Below are 25,151 nucleotides of genomic sequence, written 5' to 3'. Positions count from 1 at the left end.
CTGCGGGGGAGCGGCCTTCCTCCCGAAGTAACTAAATCAATTCTTGGCCTTCCTCCCACTTTGACCCATGAAAAAAGGAACAAAGGCAGTAAGTCATCAGCACGACAATAGCTTGATACAAGCCTCCAGTGAAAGGAGGCCGCAGAAACAGCATCTTGTTTACAGGCTCGACGCGGACGTGTTGTTCTGGAAAGTGTTAGGTTGAAATAGTTTATTTTGATAACATGTGCAGAGGTCTTATGCCTTAAATTAATACATATAGAACTAGAACGGGCACTCGGTAGAGTGCATACCTTCGCATATCACAAGATTGGGCATTGAATTATGAACATGTTGGCATTAGTTGCATGCCAATTGGATTAAAATTGACCGCGCTATGGTAAAAAGAAGATTTTGACCTTTTCATGACCTTGACCTTTGACCCAATTGATCCCAAAATCTAATCAAATGGTCCCCGGATAATAACCAATCATCCCAACAAATGTCATGCGATTCAAGAAGATGTTGACCTTTTCATGACCTTGACCTTGACCTTTTCCCAAAATCTCCCAAAAAAAATCAAAATGGTCGATAATAATAACCAATCAAATCACCAATGATCATGATTTTGTTTTTAATACTTTTTGTTATAACACACACACAATACAATATATAATATAAAATACACGATCAAAAAACATAACTTTCCGTATTTTCAATGCGAAGGTAAAGATATTATAATAGAAAATATTAGGGAGAATATTGATATTGTTATTAATGTATTATGAAGCATAGGGGTAATGTTTACTCTATGCAAATGTAAATGGCAAGAATTAATGTATGTTGCATGAGAGTGACTATGTTAGTATTATAGATTGACGAAGCCGGTTGAATTCCGTGAAGTGACTTAGTTACAATAACAAGGGACTTTTATTGTGAAAGTGACTTTAATACGGACAATAACAAGACGGGACTCTTATTGTGAAAATACTTGTTTAGCAACTTGACCAGAAGTGACGTTTTGACCCGGGGTTCAGTGACATTCGACCCCTCCATTGTTCTAGCGGTACTTTGAACCAATCACTAGGTGTTAAAGGCTGGACTCACCTTTGAGAGTGAGGATTGGCTGATTTTGAGTCTAAGACTTTGTGGATTAGAGATAGCTTTCTTCTTCCACTGGGACCTCGAGGGCGGAGGAGCCGATGAAGACCACGATCGTGAGGCCTTGAATGTTTGTTTTACACTCCCTGCCATTAAATGTTGATAACTTCATTCATTCGAGCGTCCGGAAGCCTGTTTTCCATCATTTGCGAAGTGCCAGGTTTCAGAACATCCTTATAGATGACAAGTTAACACAAGTCTCGAGTGAACACACATGATCCGTGACACACGCAGACACACACTCCTTCACGACCTTCCCACGCACACTTCCCTCTTCCCTTTCTGTTTGAGAGAAGAGTCATCTCATTGGCTTGTCCCTTAATATGCTCATTTCATTTCAACACGTTGTCCTCTGAACTTTCCTTCACCCTTCGCTCGTGTCATGAAAAGGATTTCCTGTTGACCTTTTGCCCCGAAGGCCCGTTTCAGTCCGTCTGTGAAACAACAGGGTGTGGTTTCAGGACGTCGGGACCGTTTCTTGGACCAGGTGCGAGCGCTTCCTGTCAACCCGCTGTAACTTATGGAAGGAAGTTGCCGCTCCTGGCTAAAGAAATAGTCCCGCGTATAATCAAAAACAAGATGCAACACGTTAATTAATTGATTTTTCAGACATTTGGACACAGGAAGCTTCACCCTGTTTCATGCTAAGCTACGCTAACCGGCAATCTTCTCATTTAACCCTCGACGAGGAAGCAAAAATGTAAAACTTTGATTTAATAACTGATTTTCAACAGATACAGTTCGCATTAAGGACACTAGCACTATTGTGAGTGTTAACACCGTCGATATCAGCCCACTGATAATTATAAAGCTGATAGTATTACGGGTAAAATCACAACTATAAGCATTGTATGAATGTGCATACTGAGTCAGTACCAGTATTATAGTTGCAGGATTGGTGTTGACTGTACTATTATTATGTGTGTGTGTGTGTGTGTGTGTGTGTGTGCCCAGCTGCTCTGTTGGACCCCCACATACCTCAGCGTATAGTTAGTCATCCTATAGTTAGCGTGTCTTTTGGGATTGAAGCCTTCCAGAGGTTTAGAAGTAATGGTCCCTCCTGGCCTCCCATTGGCTGTTTATGATCTAATGCAGGCATGTCATTAAGGGTCCACGCGGCTGCACGTGTCAGTCAGACTCACTGTGATGTCTGACATTATACCCCCCCCTGCTGACAGTCTGAGAGACATGAGGAGAGAGGGGTTACACGTTTATTTGAATACAAGAAGTTACGATTTAGGAAATATTTGGTTTTTATTACCGTGTTTGATGGTTGAATCAAGCTTTGCTAAATATTTTAATGCATTTGAGGAAACAGGGCTCAATGAAAAGTAAATATTTTAGCGGGTCATGAAACAGCTTTAAAAGTCAGGGTGACCTTGCTTGTTTATTCTCAGATAGGGAAACTATGCAACACAAATAAAGAAAGAAAAGAAAATAAAGCTGTGTGTTTTTTCATCGAGAGACCATGAAACAAAGAATCTTGTATGAGACTTAAATTAAATCACAACAGCAGTCACCAAACTTTCGTTTGCTCAACGTTTATAACGGGAATATTAATTATTAAGTATTTCCAAGGCAGGGTATTGTATCAATAGAGTGCTGTCTCTCTCTGTGACAGATACAGGTGTGTTCAGGTACCTCTGTAGACGTCTGGCTCGGCGAAATGAGGTGACCTCTGTATCTATTTGTTTATGTATTTATTTTCCTGGACTCTAGGTGGGTTAGTTATCTTATTGTATACGTCAACAAAAAGATGAAAAACAGTGGAAATATCAAAATATTAGTTAAAGTTCATGTTTACTGTGTTATGTCAATATTTCCAAATGAAAAAATACATTAAAAAAAGAGTGCTGTCTGTAAATAAAAGAAAGGTTTTACACTTTAACATTATTTCCCCAAAGATGACCAATAAACAAATAAGAACTAAATTAAGAAGAAACGGATTATGGGGACAAATGCTTGAATTTCTGGTTTGTTTGTTTGGTTTTTGTTTCATACATAAGGCTGTTCAGAAGAAGTTTTCAAGCAATCATAGGATCCATGTTTAAACTTCTGGGGCCACCTAGCCATTTGTTCTCCTCGTAAAAGGTTCCCTCAGGAGGATGTTGGTACTATCGCTAATAAAATTCTGTCCCTCATCTGTCTGCAACTTCACAGGGGCCGACCCTCGTTCAAGGTTTGTTAGAAATGATCACGGCAGTACAGATGGCATGGGGTCCGTAGCTACACAGCGCTAAGGGCACATTCCTTGTAGTACTGGAGGCGCAGACATGCAGGCGTTAGAACTCCGTTTTAACAGCCCGGTGTTATTCGTTACGGTCTCCCACGTGTCCTGATGATGCTGTATGGTCATAGCATGCCGGCCATAAAATGATAGCAGACACCCAAATTGCATACCCAATTGGCGCATCATCGTATTGTCAACCTGGCTGAACAGACCGAAACCCTAGCGTGATCGGGAGGTGTCCGTCATACTATCAGCGGATTTATCCGGCTCAATGACCCACCGATTACTGAACGACACTGTCTCCAGTCACTAACAGACAATAACATGCCCTTGGCGTAGTCCTGGGATCTGCCCCGCCATATGTACTCATTAGCCCGCAACCGCTGGGACCATCATCAGAGTACGCGCCCCTGTATGACTGTATCCACATCTGTATATAGAACCAGCAGGGTTGTCTTTATCGTTGTTGATGGTATCGTTGTTGATGGTGTCAAACAATAAAATCAAAATCAAAAAGAGATAGATCAAAATTAAAATAAAAACAAACAGTAGCAGTACACACAAGTGACCAGGCTGTTGCCTCTAGGACACACCTTTTTTTTTTTTCCCACGCTGTCAGAGTTACATTAGTGCATGTACACACCCCTTAGTCATTTCAACACGTTGCTAAACACTATGTATTATTAAAGACACAGGAAGGGTTTTATAAATGTTTAAATGGTACAAACAATAGCTCCTGTCTATAGGGAATTATTTTCTTTGTAGATTTTAATTTGTCATCATATTTTATATTTTAAATAATATATTTAAATTTTTATTTAAATTTTTTATTTTTCCATAAAATATATACTACTCATAGGTTAGGGCACTTATAAGCTAGATAGCTTCAGCCTTAACCCTTTCGGTCAGCCACATGTATCTTTCTTCTTTTCAAAAAAAAATCTGGTGGTTGTATATTTTGCTGATGGAAATAAATTAACTCCTTCAAACTCATTCATTCAAATACAATATTTGCAGCAACGGAGAGTGCATTCATCTTCTCTTAGACTCGTCCCTCACATTATTTTTTGCCACATTCACCTCTCAGGAACTTTCCTGAGCTGCAGCCAGAGAGAAAAAGAAAAAGAAAAAGAGAGGAGCTGGCGAAGCGAACGGCGTGATAGTATTACGCTTCTCCTTAAAAGATGTTTAAAGCTCTGCACCGACTCCATCTATCCCTCACCGTTCAGGCTTTTTTTCCATCTGAAGCTCCTCACATGCCCATTTATGGCGGCGCCGAACCATTTCCACCCATAAATCTGTCAAGAAAACATATAATGCCACTTTAGGGTCTTTTTGTTATAGGTTGCTGTATCTCTTTTTACTGCCTGTGCTGCTGTTTTTACAATAACACTTTTCTGTCTGTCTTTCTTGTCGCCACACGCTTCTCTTAGTGGAGAGAAAGGACAGCGGGCAGAAAATAAGAGCTGTGAGGTTTCTTTTTACAGCCGAATGAAGCAGTTGTGTACAGTGTGTGGTGTTTCTCGGTCCCCGAGTCCCCCAGGTGTCACTGTTCTTCAAGACTAACCTGCTCGGCATCCAGAGCGTCTAACAAACTATTCCTCAATCGAACCTTTCAAACATCTTCCACAGTCACGGCCGGGTCCTGCATCCTTCCACGGGGTCAAACCACCTTCTGTCTCAACACTAAACCTTTCATAACATATGGTAACAGATCACATGTTATGACATTTATTGATTTGGTTTATTATAAAATAATGCTGTGTACAAAGTTTGTTTTCAATACATGAGTGTAAATATGATTTGAGAGATGTTTGTGAGTTTACTGTACAAAAGGCTGAAAAAGGGATTAAAAGAAGATGTAATTCTATTGTAGGAGTCTAACTATGGAACAACGTTAAAATGGATATAAGAAAGGTCAACTCATTTTTGGATTTCAAAAGGATAATTTATAAAACAATTTTTGAGGGTTATTTGGGTGATTGAAACGCAAGTATATGGAAGATGTATGTGGACATATATATATATATATAAAATTAATAATAATTAATATAAAATAAAGAAAAATAATAAAGAAAATACAAAATGATATACATATATATATTATTTTTTATTTTCTTTATCATTTTTTATTTTCTTTATTATTTTTCTTTATTTTATATAAATTTTCTGATTTATTTGATTATAATAATTTAGGATAGGAATATATAAGCATTTTTTGCTTCTAACTATACCTTTTCAGTCTTTCTGTTTTGTGTATTATATATATAATATTGTATTGTTTTGCAATGATTGACTGAATAAAATACACAACAACAACAACAACAACAACAACAAAACCTTTTCTCAACTTCACTGACATCGCCTGAAGTTCATTTGTCTTGTTCAGTTTGTGCCACTTTGAGTCATTTTTTCTTCTCCTGAAGTCATTTCATGAAACTACTGCTCGTCAAATCTGGCATTGCAGGGAAATAAAATCATAAATAATTGCCGCCATTTGCAACAGGATCCTAAATCCTGTCACCATTAATCAGAAGAATTTCTATCAGGCAGATACATGCGTTATTACTGCAGGATGGATTACGTCACTGCTGGTGCAATCCTATAATAAAGACACTTTAAGGATAAGATAAATAATTGCAGCTTAGATTGAAGAGAATACAACATTTCCATAATATATTATGAAGCCGTTGCGTTTTCTATAGTGTCGAAGCCTTTTGCGTTCAGTCCTTTTCTGCTACATTCACCCCATATGAGAGTTAATTTGGTTTTTTTGCAAGAAAAACACGAGACACAACCAACCTAAGCGCTTTCTTGTATAATTTATATTGAAAACATGTTAAAAAACATTAGTTTCCCTTTATAAAAACCACATCAAAGAGTTACCTGTGGTCATTTTTACAAACAGTCTTCTGGTAATCAAACCGCTCTGCCAACACCACACGTAACTGGAGCGATGGCTCCGAATACCAAAGTGCGTAATTGAGTTTTAAAAATGATGCTGATGATATCGACGAGCCGCTCTGAGCTCAGTTCGGCTGGTTGTCCATCTGTGAGGCCGACTGGAAAGACTGGATGTCCTCCCCGATGTACTCCGTCACTGTGGAGGGAGAAGAGAACATCACTCCATCCTTTCATCTCGTAAACCCCCGTGTTACCACTGCAGCATGTTCACCTGACTTAAAGGTACTCAACATGTGTGTATTAATTTTTAAATTTGGAAAGCAGCGAGAGAACAATGCATCATCTGAATAACTACAAAACGTCTGATATGTGTCAGTACGCCCAGATCCTACAGGTTTATATCTGTCTAATATTAACTTCACTTTTAAGTTATATATTAACTTTAGTGTCCATATCAATAAAATATAGAAGTCGCCAAAGACATTAGAATTGTTAGTATAGTTAATAAATATAATAAAAAATGTAAAATTAAACGAAATGTAGCACTACCTTTATTCCACAGATCAAACTCCTGAAAAATACTAATTATTAAATATAATTAAATAATGTTTTAATGCAAATATTATTAATATTAGTTTATTTTCTTACTGTTAAATGTGCTTCTCTGTACTTGTCTTGGTTATCTAAAGACCAATTTAAATATAACTGTTTATTATATATATATTCTTTTTTAATGTGTTGAATAAAAAAAAACTCTTTTAAACTCACAAATATCAATATCGGCATTGGTCTATATATTAAAGAGCCATCTGACTTTGCACAATAGAGAAGAACCAGTCACAGTCATCATCACTTTAAGAATCATTAAAAATCATTAAAATTGCTAAATGTCTTCACTTCTGATGGATGAGCGTGAAATCCAAATCACACAACGCGTCTTTCTGTTTGCCTGAAGCTCAACCTCGGTGTTTTGGATGCAGTCAGTCGGTAACTGACCAATCAGGCAACGTGGACATGAAAACATAATTTGGAGGGCATCTCCAACCAATGAATGGAAATAATATTTAAATTTCAAGAAAAAACGGAATGATATATCACAGTTTCAAAATGTAAATCTATGGTGACGTCACAGACACTGAGATATGCTGCTTGTCTTATTAAACTAATTAAAAGGTGTGCAAAAAAACTCATTGATTTAGTCTCTTTATGTTACATACATACATAATAATATGTATTTATCGTGTCTGTTTGCCCTTTACAAGTCTTCAATGCAGCCTAAGTCATCCTCTCAACTAAGGTAAAGGTAAATAAGTGTAACTCACCTTCTTCAAATGTAATGTGGTGCATAGAGGAGCTGGTAAACTCCAGGGGGCACTCCTGGATCTTGGCATCCCTGTCTCCCCCGTGTCCCATCCCGAGCACCCTTCCCTGGGGGTCCCAGCCCTCGTAGTGGGAGTAGGGTGCCGGGTACATGTCCTGATATGGGCTGGGGTTGGAGGGAGGAGAGGGACACGCATCCTGAGGATAAGCAGAGTACTGGGGGTAAGGGGAGGTGGGGATGGGAGGCAGAGGGGAGGTCGAGATGGGGCTGCCGGCAGGAAACGGGCTGAGAGAGGAGGAGTGGGAGGGAGAGGGCGAGGAGGAAAGGTAGGGTGAGTCCAGCCACGGGGAAGGGGAGGGGGAGGGAGGCTGCGGGCCGCCGCGGGGGTACAAGGGGGGAAGGAGCTCGGTGAAGCCCAGCTCCAGGTTCTCGAAGCTGGGGTGACGCTCGGACAGCGCCGCCCTGGGCTCCTCGGCCGCGGCGTCGGGTTTGGAGCAGTACTCCTCGTGGTAACTCATGGCGGGGCAGGGAGGGGAGTAGGCGGAGGGGTAGGGGGGCAGGTGGAAGCCCAGGCCTTGGTCGTCAGCCATGGGGTCGCCCCTCACGGGGAAGTCCACGTCCATCCTGGGTTGAACCCCTACAGGACCCACGGTGCCCTGGTCCAGAGGCAGCACCGAGGGCCGGGGCAGCAGCGCGTCCTCCTCTTTGAACATCACTGGGGAGCAAGAACAGTTTCACTAATATTTGTTTTGTACTCAACGATCTCTTTTTAATGTTAAATTGTATGTTTTTATATTTAATAATATTTATTAGAATATTATTTTATAATATTAGTGTAAACACATTATTTTATTATATTTAATAATTAGTATTTTTCAGAAGTTTGATCTGTGAAATAAAGGTAGTGCTACATTTCGTTTAATTTTACATTAAAAAAAATATTTATTAATTATTTATTCTTATCATTGAGATTAATAATGCTATTAGACTTTATAATAAATCACCTCTGATCAAATCCTCCTCAAATTGAAGATCAATACACCTTGCACCGCTGTCACTTTATACTTTAGATACACTGTATACACTTTCATTTGTATTATATTTTTTACATTTTCATTTTCTTTGTTATTGAAATTATTAAATGTAATATACCCTGCTATTTTATTGGATATTTGTGAAACATTTTTTTGCTGCTTCTATAAGAAATTCACCCCTGGGGATGAATAAAGTCAAATATAATCTAATCTAATGGATAGTTGGATCACATTTTTGGATCAATTGGATTAATATTTAATATTATTAAGTCACCCATAGACCATAGAAGTTATACAAAATCCTCATCTGGAACCATATATATATAAATGAACACAATCACCAATACAATTATTAATACATAATTAATGGAAAATACAAAACTTTGCGGACATATTTTTAAAACGAATGATGTAAAAAATTAATAAAATAATGTCCAAAAAAAGTGAGATTTCCTTTTTTTCTTCTTCTTGTTTATAGCACAATGTTTCTACTATTACATAAAAGAAAGACAGTATAAATATGCATATAGGGTTGCACCACAAGAGGAGGAACAGAGGAGGACACGCTGTGACTGGACACTCACCGGGGAGATACTTGAAGCAGTGCGTGCTGCTCCTTTTCCTCTTCCCGTTGGAGACGTAAAGACTCACCGGCATCGGCCGACTGACGGACAGGTCGCTGTAGGCGGGGACCCTCACGCACAATAAACACTACGGAGAGAGATTCGGGATTTACTTTATCGACCCACATTGTTGAAATGATGGATTAGGCTTCTACCGAAACGCTGCATCCATCGCACATTTCAATAAGAGGGTCAAACAGCTGCAGGAAACACAACACATGTCTCTAATGTGTCCTTCTGGTCACATGACATCTATTGCACCTGTCCATCTGGGGAGAGGGATCCTCCTCTGTTGCTCCCTTGAAGGTTTCTTCCCTTTATTTTCCCTGTGAAAGGGTTTTCCCCCATTTTCCTGGGAGTTTTTCCTGATCCGATGTGAGGTCAAAGGTCAGGGATGTCGTATGTGGACGCATTGTAAAGCCCTCTGAGGCAAATTTGTAAATTTCGAAAATGGGCTTTGTACAAAATAAACTGAATTGAATTAATATATAAAGACGTAATACAAAAGTCCTCCGTATGTATCCGATGTGCCAGAGTTCATGTGGATGCAGAGACTTCTTCAGAATTGGTTGCATTTTTTGGGGGGGGCAAAATTACCTCATTGCTGTTGTCACGGTCCACGTGAGCCTCCTCCTCCCACTGCAGTTTACCGTCTAATGGATGAGAACAGAAGGTATAATTAAGAGTAACACACAAACACAAAGACACACAGTCGGTGAGTGTGATCTGCTCTGACTGTGTCACGCAGGTTGATTCGGCTCATAAAGCAAAATTAAATGAAACTTAAGGGATCTTAAATTCAACTGGCCAGGCGGGAGATTATTTTAAAGCAGCCGCTTGTTTTCAAGAATAAAGAAAAAGATGTTTATTTCATCAACTTAATATTTGTTAGAATAAATAATGGTCGGTTTGTAAATGGTCCTCCTTTTACGGCAATTTTATATATTATTATTATATGTTAACAAATCTAAAAGAATAATATGTGATCCAAAATACTTCTGCATGTATTCAGCATCCTGCATTTATAAAGCACTTGTAGTTCTTTGTTTTTAGTTTTTTACTTTGTATGTATTTTAGTGTATTTTAATGTTTTGTACTATCTGGACCTGGAGTCTGTAATAAAAGTTTGATTTATTGATTATGCATATGGAGACACCTAACAATGTGCTTTTTATTGTTTAACACTGTTGGTCTTATTAGCCTACATTACTAGCTTCTTTAAAAAAAATCACTTATCTGCAGGCTATAAATAGATTATTTTTGTAAATGTTTATTGATTGTTATATTGTTATATCTGATGTTAAGTTGCTTTAATTTAGAAACGATTGAGTTGTACACTGAGCTACTAAATAAGAAAAGAATAAAACTATTAACCATCTCGCACATATTGGATTTGTGGTGCAATATTACCTTAAATATTACTGACATTAATTAAAACAAATTTTCAGACTCAGTGATCATATCTGAATTATATCACTGTTTATATAGTGGAACAGGTTTTTTTTTTTCAGGCAACAATTTTCTGCTACTTTCATAATTTTCATAACCTTGATAACCATCGAATTCTATATTTTTCACCGTTTTTAATTTCAATCAACACAAGATCTGAGACATTAGCGAGGACAACGTCTCCGCTGTGGACCTTTACCTGTCCCTCGCTCGATGAAGAGGACCCTGGAGATTGGCAGGAAGTTAGCGCCGCTCAGCAGCAGCTCCTCTCCTCCCTCCACGCAGCAGGAGGTGAGGCTGACGGACTCGATGACGGGCAGCTCCTGAGCCGAGCGTTGGGCTGAGGTCGGGGAGAGTCAGGCACAGTAAACCTCTGAGTGTGCTCCCGGTTTAAAGCTACTGCGAGGAACTTTCATTCTGGGCTCTGGCGGTCCCTGTGGACAAAAGCGGTAGTGTCTCCGAGCACCAGAATTCCTTCAGCCGAGGTCTGACAGTCTGCTACGCATGGCACCGATTACAAGCAAATAACTATGTAGAAATAGAAAATATTCTCGCTGATGATCTAATTTAATTATGTAGGTTACATAGAAAATCTGGATAAAATTGAGAGTGTTTCATAACCAGTTTAAAGCTATAGGTGCTTTACAAGCTCCTTTGTCAAGGTGTATTCTCCGTGCAGTTTAGTGCATCTGACCAGGTACTCACAGCATTCGATGGCCAGGGAGGCCACCTGCAGGGCCAGGACCCGACCAGGCTGGGCCACAGGGGGCGCTAGAGGGAGGTGGGTCCGAAACACCAAGCGGACGCGTGTGTTCTTCCTCCCGACGTCCGTCTCTCCTTTCCTCAGCTCGATGTCCGAGTTCCTCAGCTTCAGGATGCCAGCGCAGTCGATGCTGCGACGCCGTTTTGTAAAATTAGGACATTGCGGACCGTTAAAACGATCCAAATGATGAGGCCGTCTTTTTGCTTCTTTTTTTTTTGCACTCACAGTGCGGTCATGTTGTTCTCAGGGTTGAGGGGGATGTCGAGCAGTTTGGTCCCCGCCTGGACGCTCTCGTGACTGGCGGTGCCCACCATCTTCCCCGTGACCCTGAGAGGAGGGGGGGGGGGGGGGCCTCGAACAAATTAGATTCATGAGGCAAAATCAGAGCACGTTGCATTGAGGAACAACTCTCCCAAACAAATCCCTGGACCAACACTAGAAGCAGCTGGAGGCCAGTTACGCAATGTTGTGAAGCCCCAGCGGTCAGACGATAAACACACAAAACGCCGTCGCCTGAATATTAACGTTAAGTTTGATTAAAAATACTAATAATGTAAACGCAGTTCAGTACCTGTGTATCTGATAGAAAGGATGTGGCCTGATCGATCGGTCGTCAGCTGTTCCAACGTAAACCTGGAGGGACAGCGGCTTCCTCTCGGTGTATCCACACAGCTGCACGGAGACACGTGGCGTGAGGGGCGAAAGCAAACTGTGACAAGGCCAACGGCAGTGAGCCGCGACGTGTGTGTGCCGAGCCTTTGTCCCGGCGTTGTGAAAACACACAACAGCTCGAGCCCAAGTTCTACTTGCGCGCTCTGGGTTTCACCTTGACGACAGGATGTCCGTTGGGCGTGGCCTTGACGGCTCCTCGGCTGCCCTCCGTCTCGTAGTGGGCTCTGTGGTGCGGGCGGGGCTGCACCTCGATACGCAGCTCGTACTGGTCGAACTGGGATGGCAGCGGCCAGTCCAGTGGCGGCAGGGTGTTCGACCTGCGGGTGGGATTGGATGGACGGCAACGCTGAGCTGGGAGCAGACTAGCGAAGGTTTTGCAGAGCAAGTAATGAGATTTTCATACAATTTGCACATGACGTGTAAAATGGACTCGTAGCACGCACTACAAACGTAGGGCATGAGAGATTCAAATTAATGAATACATGTTCATTATCACTGTTTAAAGTATTCAAATGATATAGCACCTACAACAGGAGTGGACAATTATTATTTAAATTATTTATTTAATTTTATTTGTATTTAATTATCTTTTTATGCAATCTTTTTATGCAATCATGCAATGCATAATTATCCTTATTTCCCTTTTTCTCATTTTTTTCTCATGTTCATTATTACTGTTAAATGTATTCAAATGATATAGCACCTACAACAGGAGTGGACAATTATTATTTCAATTATTTATTTGTATTTAATTATTTTTTATGCAATCTATTCATAATTATCCTTATTTCCCTTTTTCTCTTCTTATTTTTCTCATGTTCATTATTACTATTAAAAATATTCAAATGATATAGCACATACAACAGGAGTGGACAATTATTATTTAAATTATTTATAACATTTTATTTGTATTTAATAAAAAAAATTATGCAATCTATTTATAATTATCCTTATTTCACTTTTTTTTCTTTTTTTTCTCATGTTCATTATTACTATTAAAAGTATTCAAATGATATAGCACCTACAACAGGAGTGGACAATTATTATTTCAATTATTTATTTGTATTTAATTATTTTTTATGCAATCTATTCATAATTATCCTTATTTCCCTTTTTCTCTTCTTATTTTTCTCATGTTCATTATTACTATTAAAAATATTCAAATGATATAGCACCTACAACAGGAGTGGACAATTATTATTTAAATTATTTATTTTATTTTATTTGTATTTAATTATCTTTTATGACTGTTTGATATGAGTGACTGTATGAAAATACACATCGTTACGTTGTTGAAAATTAAATTAAAAAAGTAAATAAATAAATAAAAGTATTCAAGCTCAAATGCTAATTCCTTTGCATTCTTTAAAGCCATATATTTGTTTCATCTTCCACAGGGAGATTGTTTTTTATGAGGGAATAAGATACGCTCACAGTAATAATACATACAAGCATAGCAGCTGTTGCATTGTGAGCTGATGTTGTTCAACTTTAAATAACGTTCTTAAATCCAAGATGGTGGAAATGTATTTGCACTTTTTAAAAAAAATTATTCATTACCTTCGCATTGAAAATGCCGGAAGGTTATGTTTTGATCGCCGTGTATTTATTTATTTATTTAATTATTTATTTGTATGCGTGTTATTCGCAAAACTCAAAAAGTATTGAACCGAATCGCATGCAATTTGGTGGGATGATTGTTTATTATCCGGGGACCAGTTGATTAGATTTTGGGAACGATCGGGTCAAAGGTCAAGGTCAAAGGTCATGAACAGGTCAAAATCTTTCGCAGAACTCAAAAAGTATTGAACCGAATCACATGAAATTTGGTGGGATGATTGTTTATTATCCGGGGACCAGTTGATTAGATTTTGGGATCGATCGGGTCAAAGGTCAAGGTCAAAGGTCATGAACAGGTCAAATCTTCTTGAATCACATGGAATTTGGTGGGATGATTGGTTATTATCAGGGGACCATTTGATTAGATTTTGGGATCAATCGGGTCAAAGGTCAAGGTCATGGAAAGGTCAAAATCTTTTTTTTACCATAGCACGATACATTTTTGTCCAATTGGCATGCAACTAATGCCAAAATGTTCATAATTCAATGCCCAATCTTGTGATATGCGAAGGTATGCGCTCTACCGAGTGCCCGTTCTAGTTGTATGTGTTTTCCTTTTTCTCTTTACATGCTATTTTTATTTTAATTTGAGGAAACTATTAACATATCTTGAATATTGATCTGGGCAGGGGGGGGGCTTGTGTATCTTTGCCTGAATAGAGGGCTGTGGGCGCTGGCTCGAGTCCGGCCCCAGGCGAGGGCGGGAGGCACAGAGAGGTAGTCCATGCCCAGCGAAGGAGGCTCTCTCCTGGGCTGCTGGGTCTCTGGCAGCGCGCAGGGGGAGCTGTGGCCCCCCGGAGCCGGGTCCTGATCCACCTCCCTGGATGACAACTGGAAGACAAAGAGATTCACTGTGAGGCTCGGTTAACTATCTCCTACTTTAACCATCCCTCCCATTGGGACGTATACTTCTGAGAGACAGGTGAAGCCGGCGTCGTCACCTGTTCCAATGACGTCTTCCTAGTTTTCTGCGGGATGCTGAGCTCACAGCTGCTGGGCGGAGCTTGCGACTGAGGGGCGGAGTCTCTACCCTCGAGGTTACATCCCTGCAGTTCTTCCGAGTAACTGCTCCGCCGTGAAGTACAGGGGGAGACCAGGGGGGAGTTTCTTCGTTTTTTACCCCCGGGGGAAGTGGGCCTCGAGGACGGCGAGAGCCCGAAATTGAGCGTGGCCTCGTTCAGCTCATCCTCCTCCACCAGCAGGGAGTCGCAGCTGGAGGCGGGGCTTAGCCAGCCGCGGGAGGACGGGCTGGAGCCGGGGCTGGGGCTGAGGGAGCCGGGGCATCTGTCGCGGTAGGTGAAGGGGTCCAGCAGGGGGAGGTAGAGGCGCTCTCGGTCCCACCCGCCCCCGCCACCCATCTCCCAGTAACTGGAGATGGGTGGCGCGAGGTCGTCCTCAGGGGAGATGGTGGTGATCTGGATGCTTGGACACTCGACCACGTGGGACTCTGAAACCTGGAGGGAAGATGAGAGCGAGGAGGAGATACTGTAAATAACCCCATGGAAGGTTCATTGTTTTGGGTTGATTCTCGTTGCCTAATTGGTTTTAACGTGTTGTGTATGGAGAATGTATAGAGGCTTTAATCCACTTCCTCTCTAATCGATAAATCAGACTTTTACTTTGAAAGGGTAAAAGGAATCACACATTTTCTTTACTTTTGAATGACTGTTCGACTATGGACATTTAAGAAAGTTTAATTGTTTAATGGACCCGTATGAGGCTAAAGCTCTTACGGTGGTGATAGTTTACCAGTTTATTAATGTATTGTGACCCAAAAGAAGAAAATATAGAGTTAATTTCACCAGCAGGAAGTTTCATGCCACTTCATATACGAGGATCCGTTACAGATATACCTTTAATTTCCTCAGTTGTGAGTAATTTATCATTAAACTAGAATGGGCACTCGGTAGAGCGCATACCTTCGCATATCACAAGATTTGGCATTGAATTATGAACATGTTGGCATTAGTTGCCAATTGGATACAAATTGACCGTGCTATGGTAAAAAGAAGATGTTGACCTTTTCATGACCTTGACCTTGACCTTTGACCCGATCGATCCCAAAGTCTAATCAAATGGTCCCCGGATAATAACCAATCATCCCACCAAATTGCATGCGATTTGGTTTACAACTTTTTTTGTTACGCGAATAACACGCATACAAATAAATAAATAAATACACGGCGATCAAAACATAACTTTCCGCTTTTTCAATGCGAAGGTAATTATGTATTTTCTGCTCTTATTATTATATATATTAGATGTCACCTTGGTCTCTTTGAACAACATGAACAAAAAAATCATTGATTTAAGATGAAAAACATTAGTTGCAGCGCTATCACCAGTTTGGATAAACAATTTTTGGGATTGGCTTTCTGAAAGGCAAGAAATCCACCTAAAAAATCCCTTTAATATGATTTTGTACTAATATACTTTACTTTAAAGGTTTTGCATCAACAATTTGGGGAGAGAACGGCATCATAACACAGCTCTCCTAGCTTCACAAGCAACTTTCTCAAAATGTTTAATGTGTTACTTTAAATTCAAAAGTCAAAATATCATTGTTGGGGGACGGGCCATGGTGCATAAACTCATTATTATAATAATTATAACAGGTCGTCTCACCTGTACAGAGCGCGCCGGCAGGCTCTCGTAGGTCCCACTGAACTCTCTGGCAGCGGCCCTCCGTGGAGGCGGGGAATGCATCCCGGCCCGCTGATTGGCCGACGTCGGCGGGCTGGGGATGTTGATTGAGTGGTGGTTATCTGTAACTGATGGTAAGAAAAAAAACGAATCAAACTGAGTGTGTTGAAAAAGAAAAAAAACATGACAAACACTGGCAACCAAAATACTATTTAGGAAAAAAAATGAAGTGGCAATCATCACAAGTTCAGAGCGCTCGCTGGCAACGGTGGAGAAGAGAAAGAAAGTTGGTCTCACTCGCGAAAAACAATGCTCATGAGGAATAGTGCCAATGAAGAGTTTACAGCGGGTTCATTTTAATAATATACGCCTTTGCTTCCACATGGCAGCAATTTAACGGCTGCTTTCTAGTAAAAAAAACAATGTTTTTTCTTTTAGTTCGAGCACACTTCCTTTATCATCGCACGTAAGCTTTGAGGTCACGTGACCTCCCATTAATCTTTATTTTCATAACCGCAAAATGACAGTTTGCTCTCGAAGCGCGCGGTTCTTTTTCATCTGGCGTGAGCGAGACTCATTGATGTCGTTTAAAAATGCTGTCAACCCAATTTGTGGTCAGAAGAGATTCATTTTGGTTTTTTGGGGTTTTCACGTTCTTACATCATTCGTTACACATCAACACTCCTTGATTTACTGATCGATGCCGTGTGGAAAACGCATGCAACTGGAACTTTTTGTCACTTTTAATATAAAGGAGTAGTTTGACTTTTGGTGGAAGTGTTCATTTTCCTGCTGAGCGCCAGATGAGAAGATTGATACGCTCTCATATCTGTAAATACGAGAAGAGCCAAGAGACGCTTAGCTTAGCATAAAGACTGGCTCCAAAGAAAAGCTCCAGCAGCACCTTTAAAGCTCTCTCATCAACACAAAATTACTTGTTTGTTTCATCCATACAAAACAAAGCATGAAAATAACAGGCTTTGTGGTGTTATAGGTGGTTATGAGCCACGCTGGCTATTTCACATGTTTTTAGCTTTTATGCTAAGCTAACCAGCTAACGGTAGTAATTTCATATTTAGCGTGTGTCAATCTGAACATCTAACTCTCAAAGCAAACAAACAAAAATGTTCCTTTAAATACTTTTGTATTGAATGACGAGAATACTTTGTTAATATGCTTATTCCATACTTTGTGTATTTTTACTTGCATCAAAGAACACATTTTGTATTCAGAAAATGGTAAATAACATACGTGCACCACATTAATAACAAAATATCCTCACCACGTATTAGAATCTGGTTTTCTATTACTCTCATATGGGAACAATTCAGTAAACACCTTTTTAAACTCTACTTTTTCGACACGTTCATGTTTTACGGTCACAAATTGTGCAATAAAGTGGGAATTGGGACCCCGCAAACCCAAACAGACCCGACTCGGCTGCTAATTTTGACGGATGATTTGAGGCTTTTCTCCATCTCCTTTATATCTTTTAAATGTTAAAGAAAACCTTTTGGATATTTTTGCCAAACCGTCATCCTAACGAGGATAAGAACCCCGAAGACGACGGTCCTCGCCGCGACGTCTCCCCGGCGTGGAGCGCTCGGCCTCCGCATGGAGCCAAACGGTAGTTACTCTGTAACGAGCGAGGCTCCGGTTGGTCATTGCTGCGCCGCGGTGGCGACGGGGCCCTACGGACACATTTTGGGCAACGCTGACACGCAGCGGCAACTGCCAACAAATTAAAGACTCTGGGTGAAAAAATCTCTTCAAATGTTTTCCTGGCAACAGAAAATATTTCCAAGTGGTTAAAGCTGCAGTGCTGAGGCAACTTCTCTCCTCACATGAAACAGTGATTCAGATGTGTGTGTGCAGACCGGCACAAAGGTTTACGAGCCACGAAAATGTACTTAACACAATAAAGCTAATCTCAAGTAATATATATATTTTTCGTGTCCTGAGTTGAACCGTTCACAAAAAGAACCTCACAACGGGGTCGCGAGACGATTATCAGGACAACAAACTTTACTTTTTTCTTCTTCTTTTAAAACAATGGATAATGGTGCCTCTTTGAGGATATAAAGAATCAGGAAACCAAATAAATGTGTGTTCATATACAGCAGAAGAGTTTCTCACTACCAAATGTACTTTACAGTTATCAGTTCTTGGACCTGGCAGCATTTGCATCGCCATCTAGTGGTGAGTTTGCAGATTGCAACCAACCGAAACTTTAATAGAGTTTAAAAGATTGTTGACATTAAATACTGGTGTAGAAGGGTTTGGTTTGTCCATTCTGGGCTACTGTAGAAACATGGTGTAGGTCTCCATGTTTCTACAGTCGCCCAGACTATAAGACTTGTTCTCTGGTGATTATACACTGAACAAAACATTTGCAATATTATAATCCATTTATTTTCCGATAGAGCCCCCTAAATGCTACATACTGCTCCTTTAAGTCTAACATGTTTTATATAAAGTACCCTGGAAATAATCTTCGGACTTCATTCTGGGTTCTGAGGTGAGCGTCTCATGAGGAGTGAGACTTCACAACCCGGGGGTCATTCTGAAAATTAAATCTGAGGGGTGCCGAGACGATAAGAAAGCTGAAAAAAACACATTTCTGCTTTCAGACTTCTCTCTAATCGTTGCTTTGTTCTTGTGAATTACTAAATAATTGTATGAAGGCCTTGGACAGTTACTGGAGATTACTCGTCTACATTTAATACAGTTTTTTTTCTTCAATGTTGTTATAAAAGTCAGACTTTTTTTTGCTGTAATCTACCTTCATAAAGTCATGTCTCACTGCCGGCTGAGTTTTAAACAACTATCTTTGGCAGCGTGTTACCTCGTATAAAACTGGGTCCAATGAGTTCCATGCAGTACATATATTACATTTTGAAAAATCAAATGTATTGGATTACTCTTTACCACAGATGTCCTGATTTGAGGTATCAGGAAAAGATAAAGTAAGATGGGTAAAGCCAATTTAAATCTATTAATGTTCGACTGGTGACGTTTGGTGGAATCGTGAATACACTGCTTGGTTGCAAACTACTGATTTGCATCAATGTTATGGAGATCTGAGGACAGACATCATAATTGCCACCAAAGTGTCAGGAGAGCTCTTCTGTGACGCTCTGAAAAATTAAAAACCTATCACCCCGAGTGAAGAATCGCTCTCTGGTTTCTCCTGCAGTTTACTTTGGGTGTGGTAATACAACTGGATGCCAGTGTGGGGGCGGGAAACCAATAAGAGAGTGGACCTGAGGATACAAGGTGTTAGTGTGTGTGTATGTGTGTGTGTGTGTGTGTGTGTGTGCGTGCGTGCGTGTGAGAAGAAAAATGGGGGAGATGGAGATTGAGTGGGAGAGGGAGGGAGGTGTGTATGTGGTGCCTGTTCAGTACACAGAGGTTGAGGTTCCTTCCCAGATGGCAGCTGTTAACTCTACTCACACGCACAGCTGATTAGAAACACATTGAGTCTGGGGCTGCATGCAAGCATGTACAAACACACACACACACACACACAGGCAAATGCATACACAATCAGGATTACAGTCGGACAGGCACACAAGACACACAACAAACACACAACAACAATATACTCACGCTCGCATGCTTACAGAAAGAGACACGCACACGCACACACACACACATCTCATGCGAGTTCATAATCAGGCATGCAGATGAAGGCCCTCGTTACAGCACATGCAACATGCAAAGACACACGCACGCACACACACACAAACACACACACACACACACACAATGCATGGGAACACACACGTTCCCATGCATCAGGCCGCTACTGTGTGTCCATTTTTTGTAATACTTCAAACACATCCAGCCATCCCAGAAAAAGAAAAAGAGTCTAACCCAGGCTGGTGCTGCTGGAGGACTCCAGGTGCAGCAGCGCGCACTCACTCTCCTCCCCGGGAACGGAGCTCTCCGGCTCGGCTACGCGCACCGGGGATGGCCCCTGGCTCTGGCGCGACAGCGGGTCCTCCTCAAACACCAACTTGAACTCGAACTCTCCCTCCTCCCAGCCCGAGCCCGGCGCGGCCCCCATCGCCCTCCGGCCGCGAGGACCAGGGTACAAGACGAGAGTCTCCCTGCGTCGGAGAGAGAGAGAGAGAGAGAGAGAGAGAGAGAGACTCCAAGGTCCTTGGTGCGCCTCGGAAAACGAAGAAAAAAAAGAAAGTTTCCCGGAGTTATTTCCAAAACTTTTTTTGTCTCTCTCCTAATTGCGTGTCATTGCGCAAATATCCATCCTCTCGAAAAGTTTTGGATGTAACTTCATCAACTTTCCCGAGCTGTTTTCCACACGATGAGGACCGCTTCTCGTCCGAGTATTAGCCCACTATACTTTCTTCTTTTCAGCCTGGATGCCTTGCGGTCCAAAATCAGATCTTTTGCTTTCTCGGAGGTCTCTCAAGGAATCTTTTTCCGGAACATTATCTCCCATACACACAGCCGGGTCTCTCATTCCAGCCCCATCGCCATCCCCCCGTGGCTTCTTCTTCCTCCCTTCGAGACGGAGAGAGAGAGAGAGAGAGAAAAAAAAGTTTATCAAATATTTTTTTGTCGTCCTTTACCCTTAATTGCCCTTGGGTGGGTTTCCCAGCTCCAGTTGGTCCGGTACTCATTCCCCATAGGACCCCGTGCCTGTCAGTCATGAATCCCCCCCCCCCTTGCCCAGCCTCCCTCCTCGCCCCCCTCCTCACTCACTCTGGAGGTTTCTCTTTTACGCACTTCTCTTTTACTCAAAGTCACTTCACTTGTACTCCACACACACATTGTAAACCTGACAACTTACATCTTATTCCCCCCCCCCACCCCCGCTACAATTACTCATCATCCTCAACTTCAATACATTTCCCCCCACATTTGACCCCTAAACAATATGATTATTATTCCGGTCATGCGCAGGACTCATGGCAGCTCTCTAACCTGCTATTGAAGGGCCGTGATGTTAACTGTCAGTTAGTGAACATAAGAGGGCCTATTTCCTGTGGCGGTGAACACGACAGCCCCCCCCCCCCCCACTCTCTCTCTTTTTTGTGTCCGTCACTCTTCCTTCTCCTCCCCCTTTCTTCTTCTTCTTCTTCTTTTTCTTTTTTTTTGTTGCCATTTACCCCACTCCTCCTTCCTCTCTTCTCCCCAACAACTCCTCCTCTTGACCACCCCCCCCTCCCCTTCTCCCCTCCCTCTCCACCAAAGATCTGTTTCTCATTATCCTCTGTAGTCTGCTCTCTGTCTGAGTCAGGAGACGAAAAACTTGAATAAACACACTCTCTCTCTCTTTCTCTGTCTCTCTCTCTCTCCAGCTTTTTATTCCTCCCACCTCCTCTCCGTCCTCCTTTCTCCTCCTCATCTGATTTCTCACATTCATTATGTATGTTACATGGCGGGTAACTCGCTTTAGCTCTCCCTGTCATCCTCTTGGGGTTGTGTGGGCAGGCCTTTGGATTCTCATCTCAAGATGTTGCAGACTGTTTTGGAGAGAGGGAGAAGTGCTCTGAGTGGGGTTGATGCGATCATTTTTTGGGGCCAAGGGCAGAATGGGATAACTCATGCTCCCACCAAATCCCTATGGGGCACTATTGGGCAGGATAACAGTTTTAGGAAGTGCACGTTGCCAAAAAAAAGGTAAAAAATGAATCCAAATGGGAGTTAAAATGTTATGTCGTGGACTGATTATCCTGCCAGCCCACTGTGAGCCACAGTTATATATCCTCAGGGTCTGAAAAGTGAAGCCAATCCTGAAGGGCCTTCAACGTGGACTCTTCCTGATGGCCACCAGGGGGCGACTCGCCTGGTTGCAACAGGAGGTTGAAGATTGTTTAGAAGTCTTTGAGAACATGACTCCACTTCTCTCTTGATTTATTCCCCTCAGTAAACATTGTAAACATGAGTTTATCATCTCAACCTCAAGTTTGAAGTCTTCTTGGATACAGCGTGATGTTTATTCAGTAAATTATGGTCTCATATAGAATAAAATAGATCATAAAGCAGGGTATGCTTTTGCTTATAGACAATATATGATCTAGTTCAAACCCCAAACATGCAGCAATGCAGCAATGTGTTAAACAAGCATATAGCGTACAATAACTATAATAATATGTACTTAAACCTGAACACATCCTATACATCTTTATTATGGCGACCATCTTTATATTGTTACAAACAATCGTAAGAAAGCAGAACTGCAGCCTTCTTTCTTTTTTCTAAATGTTCTTTGTTGTTGGAGAGGGATCCTCCTCTGTTGCTCTTTCTCCTTTTTTCTTTTTCCCCTTATTTGGGGTTTGGTTTTTTGTCTGTTGTGTTGGTTGAGGGGGGGGGATGATGTATGTGTACAGAGAGTGTAAAGCCGAGGAGACAAATTTGTAATTTGTGAAATTGGGCTATACAAATAAACTGAATTGAAATTGAATTGAATTGAATTGTTGTTAGCTGTTTTGCACTTTATTACTATTATGACTACAATCACTTTATGTTAGTTGGACTAAAGATAAATGCACTTTCAGATCTTCTGTATGTTTGCACAAATGGGAGAAGTGACAATAAAGATGATTTTGACTTTGACTTTCATGCTACTAAGTAATTTAATGCACGTATTTTGAACAAATTATATAAGAGAAGCACAAAAGAAAGAAAGAAAAAAGGAAAACTAAAACATATTTACAAGGATGATATACAGAAAGCTATAAGGGTGACTATGAGTGGTGAGCAGGTCCGTCTTTTAATCAGGGGGTTGGTGGTTCAATCTCCGCCCTAGTTGGTGTGTCTTTGAGCAAGACACTTAACCCTGAGTTGTAGCTGTGTCTACAGTGTATGAATATAACATGATTGTAAATTGCTTTGGATAAGAGTGTTGGCTAAAATGGCATATCATGTAATATATATATATATATAATTAATATCAAATAAAGAAAAATAATAAAGAAAGTACAACATTATATATATTTTTTTATTATTTTCTTTATTATTTGTTATTTTCTTTATTATTTTTCTTTATTTTATATACATTTTCTGATTTATTGGATTATAATAATTTAGGATGTGCAATATCAGTGTAACATTTTCATTTTTTTTTCTCGGTTTAGCTGACTTTGAATTGATCCAAATCTCCCTTAACTACACAGAAGTCCATGAATTAAAGGTACAAACATGTGTACGATCGGACCACGAGCTCCACAGGGGGCCGTGTTTCACCTCTACGAGGTTCATACAATCTAAAGGTAGCAGGAATAACAAAACAACATTAAAAAAGTAACTCTGCTCTCTCATAATCTTCACGGGTGTTGCGTACACATTGAGACCCGATTCATTGCATGACATCAGACAGTGGCAGCAGTTTGAGTTACATGTAGGTTGTATAAATGGAAAGTGATGGATGAGTGCAGCACACAGGAGGAACTGCTGAGTGTCATCTTTATGGGAGCAGAGGAGCAGAGGAAGCGGCTCTGAGGACGCGTCGCCACCGTGTGGACGAACCTTTCCTTCCTGTAACTTTCCTCCACTGGTTTCACAGCCTCAGGATACGGATTGATGGGATCACTGAGACGTGTGTTGCAACTGGAGATGATTTATTGGGCCGATGACTCAATGGATGAGTTGAATAAAACATGCATTCACTGTAAAGCGTAATATATTTAAAAGTATAAGATTGAAAGAAAAATACTCTAATAAGAACTGAGATGAAGATATAAATATGTGCATTGACATACATTGTTTGGAAGTTTATTCAATATTGTGTAAATATTTGATCAACTGATACAAAGTATTATTATTTTTTAAATCATTGTTGAACTATACAACACAATCCAAACTTTCTACATATATAATAATAATAATAATAATGCATTTAATTTATAGAGCGCTTTTCAAGGTCATCAAAGACACTTTACATATCATATTTAAAACGTCCTAAAATCTAAACAATAATTATTATTATTTGTTTTAATTAAATGTATAATATATGTTAGTATTCTTATTAAAAAACGTATTTGGGAAAATAAAATGGTTCTTTTACCTCATGGATGGTCAGGTAACATGATTTTGTTTCTCTGCATTTCTATGGAAATTCATGAGTTCAGGATTCCCTGCTCGTGTTTGGGGAAAGTATTGAGATGTTTTTCTCAAAGTATAAAAAAATAAAGCACTTGAAGTGCTAAAGATATCCTCTCGCTGTTTACATCCTTGGTTACATTACATGCATGAGAACACATAGCTACCAATTATTATTAATATCACCACAAAACTTCCCCAGTCGATGATTTACTGCGGATGAATTTCCAGAACAAACATTTGATCTTCGGATGAAACCAGATTAAAAACAATTTATATTTATTTTGGTGACTTATTAGAGTCAAAGGCTTTTAAAGAGGGAGTTTTGGATATCAGACAATACCTTCAGCAGCAACACATAACCCCAGTAACATGTTGTACAGTTCAGGCTCTGAATGATGAAGCTAGAACGTTTGATGTATTTAAATGCTACAGAGAGAAATGAGAAAACAGCTTTCAAAGACACAAACAGGTGATTAGGGTCATATATATGACGAGATATCACCATGAAATATCCCCAATTGATTATTTTTCATATTACATGTGTTCTGAAATGTTATGTTTAAATATTCAAATGAGGCATTATCTAACGTTGACGTAGACGTGAGAAAACAAAGCTGTCAAATAAACATCGACATTTGGATTCTGAAAGAAGACATGTTATGGCAGCAAAAATATGTTC

The 25,151-nt window shown here is 40.5% G+C and overlaps 1 protein-coding gene across 1 annotated transcript; it reads right to left on the bottom strand.

Moving 5' to 3' along the window:
- Positions 1–6,175: 6,175 nt before the first annotated feature.
- Positions 6,176–20,624, bottom strand: nfatc4 (nuclear factor of activated T cells 4). The gene is made up of 13 exons (XM_056420605.1): positions 20,276–20,624; positions 16,382–16,527; positions 14,698–15,210; positions 14,409–14,587; positions 12,291–12,453; positions 12,036–12,136; positions 11,690–11,791; positions 11,407–11,594; positions 10,901–11,041; positions 9,850–9,905; positions 9,214–9,340; positions 7,597–8,310; positions 6,176–6,470 (listed from the first exon to the last, which is right to left on the bottom strand). Exons 1-13 carry the CDS (start codon positions 20,466–20,468, stop codon positions 6,400–6,402), a joined length of 2,694 nt encoding a protein of 897 aa, XP_056276580.1. The 5' UTR covers positions 20,469–20,624; the 3' UTR covers positions 6,176–6,399.
- Between the last annotated feature and the right edge of the window lie 4,527 nt (positions 20,625–25,151).

Source organism: Pseudoliparis swirei, chromosome 8, assembly GCF_029220125.1.
Source record: "Pseudoliparis swirei isolate HS2019 ecotype Mariana Trench chromosome 8, NWPU_hadal_v1, whole genome shotgun sequence".
NCBI classification, from domain to species: Eukaryota; Metazoa; Chordata; class Actinopteri; order Perciformes; family Liparidae; genus Pseudoliparis; species Pseudoliparis swirei.
The sequence above is the reverse complement of the archived record's forward strand: the minus strand, read 5'-3'. Positions and strand labels throughout refer to the sequence as shown.